This window comes from Pseudophryne corroboree, chromosome 9 (genome assembly GCF_028390025.1).
Source record: "Pseudophryne corroboree isolate aPseCor3 chromosome 9, aPseCor3.hap2, whole genome shotgun sequence".
Taxonomy (NCBI): Eukaryota; Metazoa; Chordata; class Amphibia; order Anura; family Myobatrachidae; genus Pseudophryne; species Pseudophryne corroboree.
In genome coordinates, this window is record NC_086452.1 from 2,380,566 (window position 1) to 2,403,588 (window position 23,023).

At 48.3% G+C, this 23,023-nt stretch overlaps 1 protein-coding gene across 1 annotated transcript in view; it reads right to left on the bottom strand.

Annotated features, from left to right (window-relative positions):
- Window positions 1-23,023, bottom strand: part of TUT4 (terminal uridylyl transferase 4) — a 424,536-nt gene that overhangs the window by 237,438 nt on the left and 164,075 nt on the right. Inside the window, exons 6-7 of the mRNA XM_063938888.1 lie at window positions 20,475-20,563; window positions 2,713-2,764 (exon numbers count right to left, since the gene is read on the bottom strand). Coding sequence (XP_063794958.1) covers window positions 2,713-2,764; window positions 20,475-20,563 — 141 coding nt within the window. The remainder of the gene's footprint in view (window positions 1-2,712; window positions 2,765-20,474; window positions 20,564-23,023) is intronic.

Genomic DNA, 23,023 nt, shown 5'->3' on the forward strand with positions numbered 1-23,023 from the left:
CCATAGCATCAATACCTTCGTCTTGCAGGAACTGCTGACACACTCCAGCCACATGAGGTCTAGCATTATCTTGCATTAGGAGGAACCCAGGGCCACCCGCACCAGCATATGGTCTGACAAGGGGTCTGAGGATCTCATCTCGGTACCTAATGGCAGTCAGGCTACCTCTGGCGAGCACATGGAGGGCTGTGCGGCCCCCCAAAGAATGCCACCCCACACCATTACTGACCCACTGCCAAACCGGTCATGCTGGAGGATGTTGCAGGCAGCATAACGTTCTCCTTGGCGTCTCCAGACTCTGTCACGTCTGTCACATGTGCTCAGTGAGAACCTGCTTTCATCTGTGAAGAGCACAGGGCGCCAGTGGCGAATATGCCAATCTTGGTGTTCTCTGGCAAATGCCAAACATCCTGCACGGTGTTGGGCTGTAAGCACAACCCCCACCTGTGGATGTCGGGCCCTCATACCATCCGCATGGAGTCTGTTTCTGATCGTTTGAGTAGACACATGCACATTTGTGGCTTGCTGGAGGTCATTTTGCAGGCCTCTGGCAGTGCTCCTCCGGTTCCTCCTTGCACAAAAGCTGAGGTAGCGGTCCTGCTGCTGGGTTGTTGCCCTCCTACGGCCTCCTCTACGTCTCCTGATGTACTGGCCTGTTTCCTGGTAGCGCCTCCATGCTCTGGACACTACGCTGACAGACACAGCAAACCTTCTTGTCACAGCTCGTATTGATGTGACATCCTGGATGAGCTGCACTACCTGAGCAACTTGTGTGGGTTGTAGACTCCGTCTCATGCTACCACTAGAGTGAAAGCACCGCCAGCTTTCAAAAGTGACAAAAACATCAGCCAGAAAGCATAGGAGCTGAGAAGTGGTCTGTGGTCACCACCTGCAGAACAACTCCTTTATTGGGGGTGTCTTGCTAATTGCCGCCTATAATTTAAACCTGTTGTCTATTCCATTTGAACAACAGCATGTGAAATTGATTGTCAATCAGTGTTGCTTCCTAAGTGGACAGTTTGATTTCACAGAAGTGTGACTGACTTGGAGTTACATTGTGTTGTTTAAGTGTTCCCTTTATTTTTTTGAGCAGTGTACATAGGATCCAGGATAAGCTCCCTATCCCAGCTCAGGGGTCGGCTTTATGTGTATTATGCTCTGGGTGCCTCACAATCCCTGATAAATGCCGTAATTGGATAGGCCGGTGAAGCGGATTATCTCCAATCAGTCGCACACACATAGGGACAGGGGCACATATCACATTACTCAGGGCAGTTCTGTCGCCTCGCACTGTAACTAAGATGCACAAAAAAACGCAGTTATTAGTAAGGCAAATTCACATACACAACACGTACGTTTATATTCCCAATAACACAGTATACAGAGACTCATTATATATTCCCAATAACACAGTATTTAGAGACTCATATATTCCCAATAACACAGTATACAGAGACTCATTATATATTCCCAATAACACAGTATACAGAGACTCATTATATATTCCCAATAACACCGTATACAGAGACTCATTATATATTCCCAATAACACAGTGTACAGAGACTCATTATATATTCCCAATAACACAGTGTACAGAGACTCATTATATATTCCCAATAAACAGTGTACAGAGACTCATTATATATTCCCAATAACACAGTATATAGAGACTCATATATTCCCAATAACACAGTGTACAGAGACTCATTATATATTCCCAATAAACAGTGTACAGAGACTCATTATATATTCCCAATAACACAGTGTACAGAGACTCATTATATATTCCCAATAACACAGTATATATAGAGACTCATATATTCCCAATAACACAGTGTACAGAGACTCATTATATATTCCCAATAACACAGTATACAGAGACTCATTATATATTCCCAATAACACAGTATACAGAGACTCATTATATATTCCCAATAACACAGTGTACAGAGACTCATTATATATTCCCAATAACACAGTATATAGAGACTCATATATTCCCAATAACACAGTATACAGAGACTCATTATATATTCCCAATAACACAGTATACAGAGAGGCAGAAAACGCTCATCAGTAACTGCTCTATGATATATCGGCAGACGTGATCCCGGTTGTCAGTATAAAGACAGCGGCTTCCCATCTGCTGGAATCCCGGCAGCGAGTCCGCCCGCCACAGCTTCTATTCCCACTTGTGAACCCACCAACCGAGTGGGTATACCGGTCAGCAGTCAGAATTCCGGCATCTGTTCTCCTGAACGCCAGGATCCCGACAGCCGGCATTTGAACTGATACTGAATTATGAGAGATACAGATTGTGACCATTCCCCAGTGACCTCCTGCTAAACCAGTGACAGTCCTCAGCTTTACCTTACTTCACTGGAGCAATATATGCACCTCGCAATGTGCACTTTAAACTGCAATCTCTTATATTTTACATTGGTTTTTATATCTATATTTATTTTTATTCTTTAACTACTCTCGCTGTTTTTATAGTGTTGTATAAATAAAATATTTTTATCTAATCATTCATATATTCTAGTGTGTTGACAGAATTGGTAAACCCAGAAATACAACACAGCTGGTCGCTTGAACCCCTATTCGGTATTTTTATACATATATATATATATATATATATATATATATATATATATATCTCAACTCGAGTCCATGCAATAAAATGTGGCAAGTGTGACAGAGAAATGACTTACCACAGTTTTTGAGGATATCAAGAACTTGTATTAGAACATCTGGCTGGCTCATCTAGAAGAGAGACATTGGAATGAAAAATAGCAATTTAATACCTACCAGTAATTCCTTTTCTCGTAGTCCAAAGTGGATACTGAAGAATACTAGATTACCATGGGGTATATATCGGGTCCACTAGAGCCTGGCACTTTAAGACTTTAATAGTATGGGTTGGCTCCTCCCTCTATGCCCCTCCTGCAGACTCAGTCTAGGAAACTGTGCCCGAGGAGACGGACATACTTCGAGAGAAGGATTTAACACAAAAGGGGTCATTCCGAATTAATCGCTAGTTGCCGTTTTTTCGCAGCGCAACGATCGGTGAAAAAAACGGCTAATCTGCGCATGCCTATGCTCCGCAATGCGCACGCACATCGTACGGGTACAAAGTCCATTGTGGTTTTGCACTGGTTCTAGCGACGATTCCAATCGCACAGCCAGCCGCAAGGAGTTTTACAGAAAGAGGGCGTTTCTGGGTGTCAACTGACCGTTTTTAAGGGAGTGCTTAGAAAAACACAGGCCTGGCAGAAAAACCACAGGCGTAGCTGGGCGTTCGCTTGGCGGGTGTGTGATGTCAAAAGCCGTCCCTCCGTCGTTAGAATCAACGCACACGGAGAGTAACTACAGGGCTGGTCTTGTTTTGCACAAAATGTTTTTGCAGGCGCTCTGCTGCACAGGCGTTCGCACTTCTGCAAAGCAAAAATACACTCCCCAGTGGGCGGCGAAAATGTGATTGCACGGCTGCTAAAAACTGCTAGCGAGCGATCAACTCGGAATGACCCCCAAAATTGTTGAGGTAACGAACCAAACACACAACAATAAGATATCAGAGCTAACCAGAACAGAGGAAAGCAACGCTAACTATAGAAGGATAGCATCGCTAACCAAACACGGAACAGGGAAAGTGTCCAGGAGGGACTGTACCACCAAATGAAGAGTTTTTGCCTTCACCGGATCTGAAGGGATGTCTGTCAGGCAAACCTGGCGAGGGGGGACGTTTCTTGAGAGATGGCATATCCGTGAGCAACGACTTCCCGTACCCAGGCGTCTGAAGTGGTCTGTAACCATTCCTGGGTAAACCGTAGAAGTCGGCCTCCCACCCTGGGATCCCCCCCTGGGGAGGCCCGTCCAGTCATGCAGCAGGCTTGTCTGGTTTGGAAGCAGGCTGATGGGCAGCCCAACATCGTTTAGGTTTGGGCTTAGCGGTTTTGGAAGTGTGAGCCTGTTTCGGGTCGCCTGACCCTTTGCTTTACCTGAAGGACGAAAGGAACGAAAGGAAGTACTCTTAGCCTTCGGAGCCGAAGGAGCAGTACTAGGTAGACATGCGGTCTTAGCAGAAGCTAAGTCAGCCACAATCTTGTTGAGATCCTCCTCAAAAAGAATATATCCCTTAAAAGAGAGTACCTCCAGGGTTTTCTTAGAGTCCAGATCCACAGACCAGGACCGTAACCATAGAATCCAGCGAGCCAAAATGGACGTAGTAGAAGCCTTGGCCACCAGAATACCGGCATCAGAAGCCGCCTCCTTAATGTAATGAGAGGCTGTGACAATGTACGAAAGACATTGTCTAGCATTATCAGAAAAAATAAGAATTTACTCACCGGTAATTCTATTTCTCGTAGTCCGTAGTGGATGCTGGGAACTCCGTAAGGACCATGGGGAATAGCAGGCTCCGCAGGAGACTGGGCACTCTAAAAGAAAGATTAGGTACTATCTGGTGTGCACTGGCTCCTCCCTCTATGCCCCTCCTCCAGACCTCAGTTAGGGAAACTGTGCCCGGAAGAGCTGACACAATAAGGAAAGGATTTTGAATCCCGGGTAAGACTCATACCAGCCACACCAATCACACTGTACAACTCGTGATATTATACCCAGTTAACAGTATGAATAACAACTGAGCCTCACGAAAAGATGGCTCATAACAATAACCCTTTAGTTAGGCAATAACTATATACAAGTATTGCAGACAATCCGCACTTGGGATGGGCGCCCAGCATCCACTACGGACTACGAGAAATAGAATTACCGGTGAGTAAATTCTTATTTTCTCTGACGTCCTAGTGGATGATGGGAACTCCGTAAGGACCATGGGGATTATACCAAAGCTCCCAAATGGGCGGGAGAGTGCGGATGACTCTGCAGCACCGAATGAGCAAACTCAAGGTCCTCCTTAGTCAGGGTATCAAACTTGTAGAATTTTGCAAATGTGTTTGAACCCGACCAAGTAGCAGCTCGGCAAAGCTGTAAAGCCGAGACCCCTCGGGCAGCAGCCCAAGAAGAGCCCACCTTCCTCGTGGAATGGGCTTTTACAGATTTAGGGTGCGGCAGTTCAGCCGCAGCATGTGCAAGTTGAATCGTGCTATAGATCCAGCGAGCAATAGTCTGCTTTGAAGCAGGAGCACCCCGCTTGTTGGGTGCATACAGGATAAATAGCGAGTCAGTTTTCCTGACTCTAGCCATCCTGGAAACATAGATTTTCAGGGCCCTGACTACGTCCAGCAACTTGGAATCCTCCAAGTCCCGAGTAGCCGCAGGCACCACAATAGGTTGGTTCAAATGAAACGCTGATACCACCTTAGGAAGAAATTGGGAACGAGTCCTCAATTCCGCCCTATCCATATGAAAAATCAGATAAGGGCTTTTACATGACAAAGCCGCCAATTCTGATACACGCCTGGCCGAAGCCAAGGCCAACAGCATGACCACTTTCCGCGTGAGATATTTTTGCTCCACGGTTTTAAGTGGCTCAACCAATGCGACTTTAGGAAATCCAACACCACGTTGAGATCCCAAGGTGCCACTGGAGGCACAAAAGGGGGCTGAATATGCAGCACTCCTTTAACAAAAGTCTGAACTTCAGGCAGTGAAGCCAGTTCGTTTTGGAAGAAAATCGACAGAGACAAAATCTGGACCTTAATGGAACCCAAGTTGAGGCCCATAGTCACCCCTGACTGTAGGAAGTGCAGAAATCGACCCAGCTGAAATTCCTCCGTTGGGGCCTTCCAGGCCTCACACCAAGCAACATATTTTCGCCATATGCGGTGATAATGTTTTGCGATCACATCCTTCCTAGCTTTAATCAGCGTAGGAATGACTTCCTCCAGAATGCCCTTTTCCTTTAGGATCCGGTGTTCAACCGCCATGCCGTCAAACGCAGCCGCGGTAAGTCTTGGAACAGACAGGGCCCCTGCAGTAGCAGGTCCTGTCTGAGCGGCAGAGGCGAAGAGTCCTCTGAGATCATTTCTTGAAGTTCTGGGTACCAAGCTCTTCTTGGCCAATCCGGAACAATGAGTATAGTTCTTACTCCTCTCCTTCTTATTATTCTCAGTACCTTGGGTATGAGAGGAAGAGGAGGGAACACATAAACCGACTGGTACACCCACGGTGTCACTAGAGCGTCCACAGCTATCGCCTGAGGGTCCCTTGACCTGGCGCAATATCTTTTTAGCTTTTTGTTGAGGCGGGACGCCATCATGTCCACCTGTGGCCGTTCCCAACGGTTCACAATCAGCTGGAAGACCTCTGGATGAAGTCCCCACTCTCCCGGGTGGAGGTCGTGCCTGCTGAGGAAGTCAGCTTCCCAGTTGTCCACTCCCGGAATGAACACTGCTGACAGTGCTATCACGTGATTCTCCGCCATCAAAGAATCCTTGTGGCTTCTGCCATTGCCACCCTGCTTCTTGTGCCGCCCTGGCGGTTTACATGGGCGACCGCTGTGATGTTGTCTGACTGAATCAGAACCGGTTGGTTTTGAAGCAGGGGTTCTGCTTAACTCAGGGCGTTGTTAATGTCCCTTAGTTCCAGAATATTTATGTGTAGGGAAGTTTCCTGACTTGACCATTGTCCTTGGAAGTTTCTTCCCTGGGTGACTGCCCCCCAACCTCGGAGGCTTGCATCCGTGGTCACCAGGACCCAGTCCTGTATGCCGAATCTGCGGCCTTCGAGCAGATGAGCACTCTGCAGCCACCACAGCAGAGACACCCTGGCCCTCGGGGACAGGGTGATTAACCGATGCATCTGGAGATGCGATCCGGACCACTTGTCCAACAGATCCCACTGGAAGATCCTTGCATGGAATCTGCCGAAGGGACTTGCTTCGTAAGAAGCTACCATCTTTCCCAGGACTCGCATGCAGTGATGCACCAACACCTGCTTTGGTTTCCGGAGGACCCTGACCAGAGATGATAATTCCTGGGCCTTCTCCTCCGGGAGAAATATCTTCTTCTGTTCTGTGTCCAGAATCATGCCCAAGAACAGCAGACGTGTCGCAGGAATCAGCTGCGACTTTGGGATATTCAGAATCAAGCCGTGCTGATGCAGCACTTCCTGGGATAGTGCCACGCCGACTAGCAACTGCTCTTTGGACCTCGCCTTTATAAGGAGATCGTCCAAGTACGGAATAATCATGACTCCCTTCTTTCGGAGGAGCATCATCATTTCGGCCATTACCTTGGTAAAACCCACGGTGCCGTGGACAGACCAGACGGCAACGTCTGGAATTGGTAATGACAGTCCTGTACCACACCCTTGAGGTACTTTGAACTTGAACTTTTTTATATAAATGTTCAAGGATTTTAAATTTAGAATGGGTCTCACCGAACCGTCTGGTTTCGGTACCACAACATTGTGGAATAGTAACCCCGTCCCTGTTGAAGGAGGGGTACCTTGATTATCACCTGCTGAAGATACAGCTTGTGAATTGCCGCCAGTACTACCTCCCTTTCTCTGAGGGCAGCAGGCAAGGCTGATTTGAGGTAACGGCGAGGGGGAGTCGCCTCGTACTCTAGCTTGTATCCCTGTGATACTACTTGCAGAACCCAGGGATCCATCTGTGAGCGAGCCCACTGGTCGCTGAAGTTCCGGAGATGCGCCCCCACCGCACCTGGCTCAGCCTGTGGAGCCCCAGCGTCATACGGTGGACGTAGAGGAAGCGGGGGAAGATTTTTGATCCTGGGAACTGGCTGTCTGGTGCAGCCTTTTTCCTTCTTCCCTTGCCTCTGGCAGAAAGGAAGCGCCTTTGACCCGCTTGCTTTTCTGAGGCCGAAAGGACTGTACCTGATAATACGGTGCTTTCTTAGGCTGTGAGGGAACTTGAGGTAAAAATTTTGACTTCCCAGCTGTTGCTGTGGATACGAGGTCCGAGAGACCATCCCCAAACAATTCCTCACCCTTATAAGGCAGAATCTCCATGTGCCTTTTAGAATCAGCATCACCTGTCCACTGCCGGGTCTTTAATACCCTCCTGGCAGCATGGACATTGCATTAATTCTGGATGCCAGCCGGCAAATATCCCTCTGTGCATCCCTCATATATAAGACGACGTTTTTAATATGCTCTATGGTTAGCAAAATAGTATCCCTGTCGAGGGTAACACTATTATCTGACAGGGTATCAGACCACGCTGCAGCAGCACTACACCTCCATGCTGAGGCAATTGCAGGTCTCAGTATAGTACCTGAGTGTGTATATACAGACTTCAGGATTTCCTCCTGCTTTCTATCAGCAGGCTCCTTCAAGGTGGCCGTATCCTGAGACGGCACAAACGTGTGAGCGCCTTATCCACCCTAGGGGATATCTCCCAACGTGACCTATCCTCTGGCGGGAAAGGGTACGCCATCAGTAACTTTTTAGAAATTACCAGTTTCTTATCGGGGGAAACCCACGCTTCTTCACACACTTCATTCAATTCATCTGATGGGGGAACAAAACACTGTCTGCTTTTTCTCCCCAAACATAAAACCCCTTTTTAGTGGTACTTGGGTTAATGTCAGAAATGTGTAACACATTTTTCATTGCCGAAATCATGCAACGGATGCCCCTAGTGGATTGTGTATATGTCTCAACCTCGTCGACACTGGAGTCAGACTCCGTGTCGACATCTGTGTCTGCCATCTGAGGTAGCGGCCGTTTTTGAGCCCCTGATGGCCTTTGAGACGCCTGGGCAGGCGCGGGCTGAGAAGCCGGCTGTCCCATAGCTGTTACGTCATCCAGCCTTTTATGTAAGGAGTTGACACTGTCGGTTAATACCTTCCACCTATCCATCCACTCTGGTGTCTGCCCCGCAGGGGGTGACATCACATTTATCGGCACCTGCTCCGCCTCCACATAAGCCTCCTCATCAAACTAGTCGACACAGCCGTACCGACACACCGCACACACACAGGGAATGCTCTGACTGAGGACAGGACCCCACAAAGTCCTTTGGGGAGACAGAGAGAGAGTATGCCAGCACACACCACAGCGCTATTTAATCAGGGATTTACACTAATAGAAAGTGATTTATCCCTATAGCTGCTTTTTATATACAGTTTGCGCCTAAATTTAGTGCCCCCCCTCTCTTTTTAACCCTTTGAGCCTGGAAACTGCAGGGGAGAGCCTGGGGAGCTGTCTTCCAGCTGCACTGTGAAGAGAAAATGGCGCCAGTGTGCTGAGGGAGATAGCCCCGCCCCTTTTTCGGCGGACTTCTCCCGCTCTTCTAATTGTATTATGGCAGGGGATTTTTACACATATATAGCTTATTAGGCTATATTATGTGTTGTTTGCCAAAGTTAAGGTACTCTAATTGCAGCCCAGGGCGCCCCCCCCCCCAGCGCCCTGCACCCATCAGTGACCGGAGTATGTGGTGTGCATAGGGAGCAATGGTGCACAGCTGCAGTGCTGTGCGCTACCTTAATGAAGACCGAAGTCTTCAGCCGCCGATTTCCAGGACGTTCTTCTTGCTTCTGGCTCTGTAAGGGGGACGGCGGCGCGGCTCCGGGACCAGATGACCGAGGCTGGGCCTGTGTTCGATCCCTCTGGAGCTAATGGTGTCCAGTAGCCTAAGAAGCCCAAGCTACCACCAGTCAGGTAGGCTCGCTTCTTCTCCCCTTAGTCCCTCGTTGCAGTGAGCCTGTTGCCAGCAGGTCTCACTGTAAAATAAAAAACCTAATTATATACTTTCTTTCTAGGAGCTCAGGAGAGCCCCTAGTGTGCATCCAGCTCAGCCGGGCACAAGAATCTAACTGAGGTCTGGAGGAGGGGCATAGAGGGAGGAGCCAGTGCACACCAGATAGTACCTAATCTTTCTTTTAGAGTGCCCAGTCTCCTGCGGAGCCCGCTATTCCCCATGGTCCTTACGGAGTTCCCAGCATCCACTAGGACGTCAGAGAAAATGGACGGCAGCTCTGCCTCCACCTCCTTTAGCCCACGCTTCAATAGCCTCTGCAGCCCAAGTAGCTGCAATAGTGGGCTGATGCACAGCTCCTGCTAGGGTGTAAATCACCTTTAGGCAACCCTCCACACGCTTATCTGCTGGTTCTATCAGGGAGGTGACGGTAGTTACAGGCAGAGCAGAGGACACCACCAGCCGCGCCACTTGCGAATCCACCGGCGGGGGTGTTTCCCAATTCTTACTTAGCTCCGCAGTGAGGGGATAGCGAGCCAGCATCTTCTTGTGAGGCGCGAATTTCTTTCCTGGATTTTCCCAGGATTCCTGACGTATTTTAACTAAATGGTCAGAATGAGGTAAAACTTGTTTAATAAGCTTCTGACGTTTAAATCTGTCCGGTTTCTTAGAGGTAACAACAGGCTCTGGGTCATCAGTAATTTGGAGAATCAGCCTGATAGCCTCCAGTAAGTCAGGAACATCCACCTGTGAAACAGATTCCCCATCAGAAACATCTGGATCAGTGTCTGAGGGGTCAGTATATACGCCATCTTCATCAGACGAGGTGTCTGGGACGTGGGTGGATTGTGGGGAAGTAATGGTCTGCTTAGAGGACCCCTTGGTCTTAGGCGAGCGAGGGTTAGACTTCTGTTTAGTCAATGAGTGATTCAATTGCTGTAACTGAGTTGACAGGAGATCTGCCTTCAGCGGATTAACCGCAGGGACAATGTGTGGCTGTACCGACACGTGAGGTCCCATAGGGGGCATGAGTCTAGTTACCAGCGTATTTAGTAGAGAAGAAAAAGTAGCCCAAGCTGGGTCATTATGGACCCCCGTTGCTACGGCTCTATTAGGGGGCAGGGAGCCCCCAGAACCTGAACCCTCCGCTGCTGTTTTCCTCCAAAAAGTCTGCAGCGTCAACAACACGCAGTGTGGGATCAGCCGCAGAGCCGTAGCCCCTTGAAGCTGACATGATATGAAAGCGTGAACCACGGGCAACACAGTACAATATCAGCAGCACAATACCTAATCAAAAACCCTCTGTGCAGTGTGAGAGCACAAACAGAGAATTCAAGAGGTATACAGTGACTATAAATCACAGAGAAAAAACACGAGTATATCCTGTGAAGCACCTATATCAAATAATAAACCTGACGCACTTAGCCCCCCTCAGGGTATAGAATATAGGGATAGCAATCTGAGTGAGATACACGATATGGAGGTCACACAGCAGCTATATGCACACACAGTCACACTGCACAATGCAGAAATTATGACATGCAATAAAACTGCACTGGACTAGCAATACAGAGTAGTACTATGTATAGCTATACACTCAATAGATATAACAATGCACAGTAAAGACTGGATGTATATCACAGGGTACTTGTACTATATAACCCTGATTAAATGCACTCTTTCTTATCTAACACTGTCAGCAGACATGTAGAATACTTAAGTGTCCTGTAAAATGCACAGCGCTGACATGCAGGCGGCTTTACAGAGGAGGATTTATTTGCCCAAACAGTCCCAGGATCAGCTCAGCTTGTCCTAACGGCGTCCAAACGCTGACAGGGAGTGAGGGAGAGAGAGATATGCAGCTTCAGGACGGGAACATTTACTCTAAATGGCGCCCTGGGGCTGGGGGAGGGGCTACAGGTCAGAGTCTTATCCCCTAGCTGGGCTTCACCACCGGGTACTGTGGGCTTATATAAACGTTTTTTAGTAAAGCTGACCTGTGCCCTTCCCCTGGTGGTCTAGTGGGGTCCCTGTACTACCACAGTGTACACGCCAGCGAGCACGGCCCGCCTCCCACCGGCCGTGCCGGATCGCGGTTTTCAGCGGGTCCCACCTGGGGGACCCTCTTACCTCCTCCCTGAGTGCAGCCATGCGATTCTGGAGACTGCGGTGGTGTGTGCGCGTGATGTAGAAAACCGGAGCCTCCGCTGTAAGTACCCGGCAACCAGGGCGCGGGAGTATACAGCGCCGCTGGGGGAGGTGATGGAGCTGCAGCAGGAGATGTCTGACTGACATCTAACACACACAGTGCCTCTGCTGCAGCCCTTGAAGTCTTCTTTCTTCACTTTAAAAAGCTCTTTTCAGGGCTGATGGAGCAGCCCACCTGTTGTATGCCTGCACTGCAGGCACCAACTTACAAACTGAGCTCCTGTGCCTAGAGGCGGGGTTATAGAGGAAGCGGCGCTGTGCATCTTGGGAACAGTCAAAGCTTTAACCTGTTGGTGCCTCGGATCAAGATCCTACTTCTACACCCCAATGTTATTCCCTGTGTAACCCAGTGTACCCCGCTGCAGAAAAGATTTCCGAGGCAGTGCAGCTGCGGAGGGAAGAAAAGTCGACTTACCCGCAGTTTCCCTGGAGATCCATGCAACCAGCACTTCCCCAAACAGGGCCTGACCTGTGAAGGGTAGGTGCGTCACACTTTTCTTAGATTCTGCATCCGCAGACCATTGGCGTAGCCAGAGTCCCCTGCGTGCCGGGACTGCCATAGAAGTAGCCCGTGTATTAAGCAGGCCAATGTCCTTCATGGCTTCCACCATGAAACCTGCAGAATCCTGTATGTGATGTAAGAACAAATCAACATCACTCCTATCCATAGTATCTAAGTCCTCTAGTAATGTCCCTGACCACTTTACTATGGCTTTAGAAATCCACGCACAAGCAATAGTGGGCCGTAAAGCCACGCCTGTAGTAGTGTATAGAGATTTGAGCGTAGTCTCAATCTTGCGGTCAGCCGGCTCCTTTAGGGCGGTTGAACCACGGACAGGTAAAACCACCTTCAAGATACAGAAGCATCTACTATAGGTGGGTTTTCCCATTTCTTTCTATCCTCTTCAGGGAAAGGGAAAGCAATGAGAATTATTTTAGGGATCTGGAATTTTTTCTCTGGGTTTTCCCAGGATTTTTCAAATAAGGAGTTGAGCTCTTTAGAAGCCGGGAAGGTGAGCGAGGATTTCTTATGTACTGTAAAATAAGATTCCTCTTCCGGCTCAGGTACCTTCTCAGTAATATGAAAAACATCCCTAATGGCTTCAATCATTAATTGCATCCCCTTAGCATGGGAGGCATCCCCCCTGCATATCCCCATCACCGTCCCCTGTATCAGAGTCGGTATCAGTGTCAGCTTGCATTATCTGGGCAAGTGTACATTTTTTAGGGTATGTAGGTGGGGTATTTGAGGGAGTAGGAGCTGAATGCTGCAACCCCTGTACAGACTTTCTCAAAAACTGCGTTTCTTTCTCAGTATGTGACATCCTTGATGAAATCTGAGATATCATTCCCCTTAAAGAATCCACCCATGGGGGTTTGGATTCAGAAGGCTGAGACAGTATATTGCAGTCCTGAGTACATGGGATAGACTCCTCAGGAGAAGATACACACTCTGCAGCACAGGACACAGAGTCCTTAGACATGGTAATGTGAGATATATACACTTACACACAGGAAAATGTCAGATACAGTTTCCCCGCAGAGTACCCTCAGAGAGTCACAGAGTATAAGGAGCCAGCCACACTGCGCCCCTGTAGGCAGTTATTATGATAAAAGCCCGGCGATTACTAACTATCCTTAATAGGGTAGTTAGTCCTGATATAACACTTCCCCCTGTCTATATCACCCTGGTACCGCACAGGATAGCTGGAGTTATGTGGAGGGCAGCGCTCCCTGTCAGCGTCTCTGTCTGTATGATCTGCAGGGAGAAAATGGCGCTGGTGAGTGCTGGATCCGCTCTGAGAGGAAGCCCCGCACTTATTATTTATACTGGCCTGAGGTTTTGTGCGTTTACAGCAGGATTAGCCCCTGTTAACTATGTGACCAGTGTAGGGTTAATTGCGCTGGCTCAGGACGCCCCTCCAGCGTCTACATGTGTGATGTTGCTGAGCCCTCCGGAGCGCAGCCTGCCAGAGCTGCGCTCCAACCCTTGTGCCGCCATTCCCGCCGGCAACCGGGATGCCGGAGCTGTACTCACCACTCTTCTATCTTCTGGCTCTGTTAGGGGGTGGCGGCCGTGCTGCGGGAGTGAGCGGTCGGCTCTTGGGCTTGCGATCATCACCCTCAGGAGCTCAGTGTCCTGTCAGCAGAGATAGTGGCTCAAACCCCGCAGTCCCACGAAGCAGGAAAGCTGATGCCAGCAGCCTCCCTGTACCTAACAACTCTTAGAAAAACAATAAAACTAGAAAAACTCCTATGGAGCTCCCCTAGCTGTGACTGGCTCCTCCGGGCACATTTTCTAAACTGAGTCTGGTAGGAGGGGCATAGAGGGAGGAGCCAGCCCACACTCTCAAACTCTTACAGTGCCAGTGGCTCCTAGTGGACCCGTCTATACCCCATGGTACTAATGTGGACCCCAGCATCCTCTAGGACGTAAGAGAAACATCATATAAACGAGTATGGAGTAGCAAGGCTCTGTGTAACATGTGAGTGTATGGAGATTCCGCATGAGAAACAGTGACAGGATCTGATGGTGCTGGTGCGGCAGCTCTGAGACAGTACACACGTGGCAGGTCCGTCTCCGTGATACCGGTTCTCGTCTTGCACCAGCCATCAGGTATCGGCAATGATACGGCGACACCGTACTGAGGCATATGATTTATTGCCGCCATTTTCCTGTCTCTGGTACTCGGCACAGCAGTATCTTCCCTGACTGATCGGAACATTGTCAGTCTGATATACATATAAATACGCTAAGGTGCCGTTATATACCCAGGATAATCTTAACATTAACATAACTTTTAGTTAGGATAGGCCTGTGAACAGATATTAGGGATATCCCTGCTTCAGCACAGGTAGGTAAGTCAAACTGACTGGCCGGTGAGTGGCCAGAAATACACCTGACCAAAATCCAGATACCGACATCGCAACATTATACCCAGATACCGACACCGCAACATTCCACCCAGATACCGACACCGCAACATTCCACGAGGATGCCGACACCGCAACATTCCACGAGGATGCCGACACCGCAACATTCCACCCATATACCGACGCCGCAACATTCCACCCGGATACCGACGCCGCAACATTACACCCAGATGCCGACGCCGCAACATTACACCCGGATGCCGACGCCGCAACATTACACCCGTATGCCGACGCCGCAACATTACACCCGGATGCCGACGCCGCAACATTACACCCAGATACCGACGCATCAACATTACACCCAGATGCCGACGCCGCAACATTACACCCGGATGCCGACGCCGCAACATTACACCCGGATGCCGACGCCGCAACATTACACCCGGATACCGACGCCGCAACATTACACCCGGATACCGACACCGCAACATTACACCCGGATACCGACACCGCAACATTACACCCGGATACCGACACCGCAACATTACACCCGGATACCGACACCGCAACATTACACCCGGATACCGACACCGCAACATTACACCCGGATACCGACACCGCAACATTACACCCAGATACCGACACCGCAACATTACACCCAGATACCGACACCGCAACATTACACCCAGATACCGACACCGCAACATTACACCCAGATACCGACACCGCAACATTACACCCAGATACCGACACCGCAACATTACACCCAGATACCGACACCGCAACATTACACCCGGATACCGACACCGCAACATTACACCCGGATACCGACACCGCAACATTACACCCGGATACCGACACCGCAACATTACACCCGGATACCGACACCGCAACATTACACCCGGATACCGACACCGCAACATTACACCCGGATACCGACACCGCAACATTACACCCGGATACCGACACCGCAACATTACACCCAGATACCGACACCGCAACATTACACCCAGATACCGACACCGCAACATTACACCCAGATACCGACACCGCAACATTACACCCAGATACCGACACCGCAACATTACACCCAGATACCGACACCGCAACATTACACCCAGATACCGACACCGCAACATTACACCCAGATACCGACACCGCAACATTACACCCAGATACCGACACCGCAACATTACACCCAGATACCGACACCGCAACATTACACCCAGATACCGACACCGCAACATTACACCCAGATACCGACACCGCAACATTACACCCAGATACCGACACCGCAACATTACACCCAGATACCGACACCGCAACATTACACCCAGATACCGACACCGCAACATTACACCCAGATACCGACACCGCAACATTACACCCAGATACCGACACCGCAACATTACACCCAGATACCGACACCGCAACATTACACCCAGATACCGACACCGCAACATTACACCCAGATACCAACACTGCAACATTAAATCCAGATACCAACACTGCAACATTACACCCAGATACCAACACTGCAACATTACACCCAGATACCAACACTGCAACATTAAATCCAGATACCAACACTGCAACATTACACCCAGATACCAACACTGCAACATTAAATCCAGATACCAACACCGCAACATTACACCCAGATACCAACACCGCAACATTACACCCAGATACCAACACAGCAACATTACACCCAGATACCAACACCGCAACATTACACCCAGATACCAACACCGCAACATTACACCCAGATACCAACACCGCAACATTACACCCAGATACCAACACTGCAACATTACACCCAGATACCAACACTGCAACATTAAATCCAGATACCAACACTGCAACATTACACCCAGATACCAACACTGCAACATTAAATCCAGATACCAACACCGCAACATTACACCCAGATACCAACACCGCAACATTACACCCAGATACCAACACAGCAACATTACACCCAGATACCAACACAGCAACATTACACCCAGATACCAACACAGCAACATTACACCCAGATACCAACACCGCAACATTACACCCAGATACCAACACCGCAACATTAAACCCAGATACCAACACCGCAACATTACACCCAGATACCAACACCGCAACATTACACCCAGATACCAACACTGCAACATTACACCCAGATACCAACACCGCAACATTACACCCAGATACCAACACCGCAACATTACACCCAGATACCAACACCGCAACATTACACCCAGATACCAACACCGCAACATTACACCCAGATACCAACACTGCAACATTACACCCAGATACCAACACCGCAACATTACACCCAGATACCAACACCGCAACATTAAACCCAGATACCAACACCGCAACATTACACCCAGATACCGACACTGCAACATTACACCCAGATACTGACACCGCAACATTACACCCAGATACCGACACCGCAACATTACACCCAGATACCGACACCGCAACATTACACCCGGATACCGACACCGCAACATTACACCCGGATACCGACACCGCAACATTACACCCAGATACCGACACCGCAACATTATACCCAGATACCGACACCGCAACATTACACCCAGATACCGACACTGCAACACTTGATAAAGAAAAATAAATAAGAATTAGCTATTACTGGCAAAGCTGTGTGATAGGATATAGCAGAGTGTGATGTAATAAATACGCGTAACAAACCAGCAAATTCACATCTCTGACTGGATCTTTATCATAAGTTTTCTGTACAGAGGTGACCTCCTACATCGTTGCTGCAGTCACGTCAAACAGCTGTTCTTGTCACGCCTAGTCGTGAGCGCGTTTACTAGCGATGGGCGTATTTGTGCATTTTCCGCGCGCTATACAAATAAGATGCACACGCAGACTCTGCTGATTACTATGATCTGTGGCATGCCTATAGTCTGTGTGCACAGGAAATGCTACGTTACCGTGACCTACGCGGGAACTGACGCCTCACTCACGCCAGGCGTCTCGCGGTGTATGGCATATTGAGGCTACATATCTGTAAATACACAGAACTACAATAACTCAACTAAAGGCTGATGAAGTTTTATTTTTTATTTAAGAGAAATAATTGTGAATCCTGTATATCCTGTTCTTCCTTCTTGTCTTACCACCCAATGTTATATGCAGATAACAGGTCGCAGTAACATCTAATAGATATTTACCTTCCACTAGAGCCTCTCTGTACCCTAATATATAAAGGTAAGTGGGGAAAATTCAGGAGTCATACCCTTCACATGACACATAGTGACCACGCTGCGGTATTCCGGGTGTGACACAGAAATCTGCCCCAGGAACAGGGAATGTCAGCCTTGCGGTGAGGAGGTTGGGACAGGAAGCATATGCCAGGGGGCTTCTTAGTAAATACATTGTTAGATGTGGGCACACTGTCACAGCTTACATGTTGTTGTACGTAGGAGGACAATAATATGAGAACTCTGCAGGAAGTTTTGGGGACAGAGGATATCGGGAATAGCCGTGGAGTGCTATCGGCCTGTATCCGGACACCCATAGACCCCTGTACTGTAATTGGGCACTGATCCTGATATCAGTCTGAGCACCAAGTATGAAGGTAAATAAGTGTGACCAGCCTACGCCTACAGAGCCCATGACAGGAGCAGCTCATTCACACATTCATTAATAGGGCAAGGTGATTTTTTATATTGGATCAACTTATTTTGAGGCGTATGCCCTCTAAAGTGGATTTCCACCTTCCGGCACTTATATTTTATTGAATTATTAGCACATTTACTGATGTTACATTAATGAAATACACATCTTTATCATTCTAGACTCAGCCTCTTTATCCAGCAAAGACCTTCCTAATATTAGGAAACACGGGACAGACATTTTATCTGGCAGCCTCTGACAGTGACGATATCACAGGAATACACTGAGATCTCTCCCAGTGCTCCGCCCCCGAGGAGACATTTCCCATTCCATCCCATGTGAGATCTCTCCCAGTGCTCCGCCCCTGAGGAGACATTTCCCATTCCATCCCATGTGTGATCTCTCCCAGTGCTCCGCCTCCAAGCAAACATTTCCTGTTCCTTCCCATGTGCGATCTCTCCCAGTGCTCCGCCTCCAAGCAAACATTTCCTGTTCCTTCCCATGTGAGATCTCTCCCAGTGCTCCGCCTCCGAGGAAACATTTCCTGTTCCTTCCCGTGTGCAATCTCTCCCAGTGCTCCTCCCCCGAGGAGCAGACAATTCCCGTTCCTTCCCATGTGCGATCTCTCCCAGTGCTCCGCCCCCGAGGAGACATTTCCCGTTCCTTCCCATGTGAGATCTCTCCCAGTGCTCCGCCTCCGAGCAAACATTTCCTGTTCCTTCCCATGTGAGATCTCTCCCAGTGCTCCGCCTCCGAGGAAACATTTCCTGTTCCTTGCCGTGTGCGATCTCTCCCAGTGCTCCTCCCCCGAGAAGCAGACAATTCCCATTCCTTCCCATGTGCGATCTCTCCCAGTGCTCCGCCCCCGAGGAGACATTTCCCGTTCCTTCCCATGTGATATCTCTCCCAGTGTATTGGACATGATACCAATGCTCCATCCCCGAGTAGGAGACATTTCCTGTTCCTTCCCATGCGAGATCTCTCCCAGTGTATTGGACATATCGGCACTCTGCTCCTGGGGAGGAGACATTTCCCATTCCTTCCCATGTGCGATCTCTCCCAGTGCTCTGCCCTCGAGGAGCAGACATTTCCCGTTCCTACCTATGTGAGCTCTCTCCCAGTGCTCCGCCCCCGAGGAGACATTTCCTGTTCCTTCCCATGTGAGATCTCTCCCAGTGCTCCGCCTCCGAGGAAACATTTCCCGTTCCTTCCCATGTGAGATCTCTCCCAGTGCTCCACCCCTGTGAAGCAGACATTTCCCGTTCCTTCCCATGTGAGATCTCTCCCAGTGTATATCACCTGATATCGGTACTCCGCCCCCGGGGAGGAGACATTTCCCGTTCCTTCCCATGTGATATCTCTCCCAGTGTATATCACCTGATATCGGCGCTCCGCCCCCGAGGAGGAGACATTTCCCGTTCCTTCCCATGTGAGGTCTCTCACAGTGTATTGGACATGATATCGGTGAACCGCCCCCGGGGAGGAGACATTTCCCGTTCCTTCCCATGTGATATCTCTCCCAGTGTATTGGACATTATATCAATGCTCCATCCCCGGGTAGGAGACATTTCCTGTTTCTTCCCATGTGAAGTAACAGGGAAATGTCCGTCTTGGTGGATCGGCCAGATAATCGTAGCGTGTGTGTCCAGCAAGAGTCTACGAACAGATAATTATTTTTGCTGGCAACAGACAGAAGAGATCTGTTATCTGATAACCGGCTACACGTGCGTGTAGTATGTACGGCTATGACGATCACGCACCCTGTTTAGGTCAGCGCTTGCCATGTGCGCCCTGATATACATCATGTTGACCATATTTGTGCTTAGACTTACTAAATGTAGTAGAAAGTAAAGAATTACAGTGTTGCTTTCATATTTACTAAGAGAAATGGGAGTAATGAGAGAGAGGTAATGACAGAGAAAGTCAGGTCTAGAACACTTGGTAATATTTATGTTAGTCTTGAACGTAGAAACAAGTGGTTCCTTTTAAACCTATGAAATAATGTTCTGGAAACACATCAGTTGCCTACATGATACGCAGAATGTTACTATAAGTGCGTCCCCTACATATGCAGCATCAAACCACTGTATTATTATTATACATGATACATACCTTCGGAGGAAACTTCACATCTATATTAACGTCGCTTGTTTTAAATGCAAATCTGCTCAATGAAGATCCGTACATTCTGAGGGAACATTCTACAACAAGAAGATGCAATTAGCACACAGTGACATCTCACATGGTCAGTACAAGAACACACATACTATAGAGACGCCATAAGGAGCATCACATCTCATAGGGGTGAGTGCAATAGCCTGCAGTAATAAACTGCCGTATGTAACGGCACCCAATCAGCTCCCAGCTGTCACTTTACAGGCTGAGTAATGACGAGAGCTGTATGCTTGGTATTTTATCTCTCTCACAGATTTGATACAAGTCTCCTAAAGTGGCCAGAAACCCACCAGAATCCTTCCCCACTGGATACAAGTCACAATCCTAATTACCATAAAAGTCATTAGATGTAATAGCCTGCGACATGTAAACCTCCCCGGAAATCGCCAGAATAAGAGTCGTGCCTCTATATGACGTACTGCATGGGCCGCACATAACAAAGAGCCGCATTAAACATCTATAGGAGTCTATGCTGCTGGCGCCCAAAATGGCTGCCTGACCTTCTACATGCTCCTGATCATCTCCATAAAACACCTTAAATTCTCCACAGCTGACCTCTGACTCATCATAAATATCCGACGACTTACCTTTAACTTGTACTACCCTACGCGGACATCTCATCATAGCCAACGGATTTGCTTCCTGCGCTGAGAAACACACTGGATTGAAACCTCTGCATCTCTCCACTGACAAGTCCTTCAGTTTGGAATCTGCTGTACTCTGCTTTGGACATCCCAGACAAGGTACTGTGGACTACAACCTATATTTGGCTCCATCCAGCCCCTTACACATCATCAACCTCTGTTCTCTGACTTCTTGCATTAATCACCTAATATCAGTAAATTCTGGCTCTGAAAGGCTGAAGGGTCACATTGACAACAGGGGATTGCTGACCCCCTGGGATGGAGTGCGGCGGGGATGGCGTTGAGGGCTGCAGTGGACTTGCATGGGTAATAGGGGGGGCTACGTATGCCGTATCTGGGGTTTATTGCGGGTAGCATTTGATACCATGGACCATGGGCTTCTGATTGAGCGACTGATACATTTCTGTGGTCTGGATGGCACAGTTCTAAGCTCGTTCAAATAATTTCTCACAGGCAGGTCACAGAGAGTATCGTCTGGATTATACTCATCACCACCAGTGCCATTGCCATGTGGTGTCCCACAAGGTTCTATACTAGGCCAGTTGGGATACATCCAAGGATACTAAAAGAACTTAAAGAGGTGCTGGTAGCACCATTGACAGAATTATTCAACCAGTCATTAGCTACAGGAGTAATACCAGGGGATTGGAAAAGAGCAAACGTAGTCCCACTGCACAAAAGTGGAAGCAAGGAAGAGGCAAACAACTACAGACCAGTGAGTCTTACATCAGTAGTAGGGAAATTGATGGAAACACTCTTAAAAGAAAGAGTTGTAGATTATCTCAAATCCGGCAATTTACTGGATCCCAAACAGCATGGATTCACTGGGGGGAGATCATGTCAAACAAATCTTATTGACTTTTTTGATTGTGTGACTAAAGTGATGGATAAAGGTGGAGCCATGGATATAGCTTATCTAGACTTTAGTAAGGCTTTTGACACAGTTCCACATCGCAGACTGCTAAATAAACTTGAAAGTTTGGGATTGGATATTAGGATTATTGAATGGATAAGATCTTGGTTGAAGGATAGAAAACAGACAGTTGTGGTAAATGGAGTGCATTCACAGGAGGGAAATGTTACCAGTGGAGTACCCCAGGGATCTGTACTTGGACCAGTGCTTTTTAATATCTTTATTGGTGACATTGCAAATGGCATTAAAGGGAAATTATGCCTTTTTGCAGATGACACAAAGGTATGCAACAGGGTAGACACACCAGGTGGGGTAAAACAAATGATTGAGGATCTAGGTAGACTAGAGGAATGGTCAAGAGTCTGGCAATTACAGTTTAATGCCAAAAAAATGCAAAATCATGCACTTGGGTCTCAAAAATCCTAAAGCTAAATACAGTATTAATGGCACTATACTGGAAACTACTGAGGAGGAAAGGGATCTAGGAGTCACTATTTCAGATGACTTAAAGGCAGGTAAGCAATGTAACAAGGCAATGAGGAAGGCTAGTCAGATGCTTGGCTGCATTGAGAGAGGAATCAGCACCAGAAAGAAAGAAGTAATAATGCCACTGTATAGGTCATTGGTTCGGCCTCATCTACAATACTGTATTCAGTTCTGGAGGCCATATCTTCAAAAGGATATTAATACATTAGAAACTGTACAAAGGAGGGCAACTAAAAATAAGATTTTACTCACCGGTAAATCTATTTCTCGTAGTCCGTAGTGGATGCTGGGAACTCCGTAAGGACCATGGGGAATAGCGGCTCCGCAGGAGACTGGGCACAACTAAAGAAAGCTTTAGGACTACCTGGTGTGCACTGGCTCCTCCCTCTATGACCCTCCTCCAGACCTCAGTTAGGACACTGTGCCCGGAAGAGCTGACACAA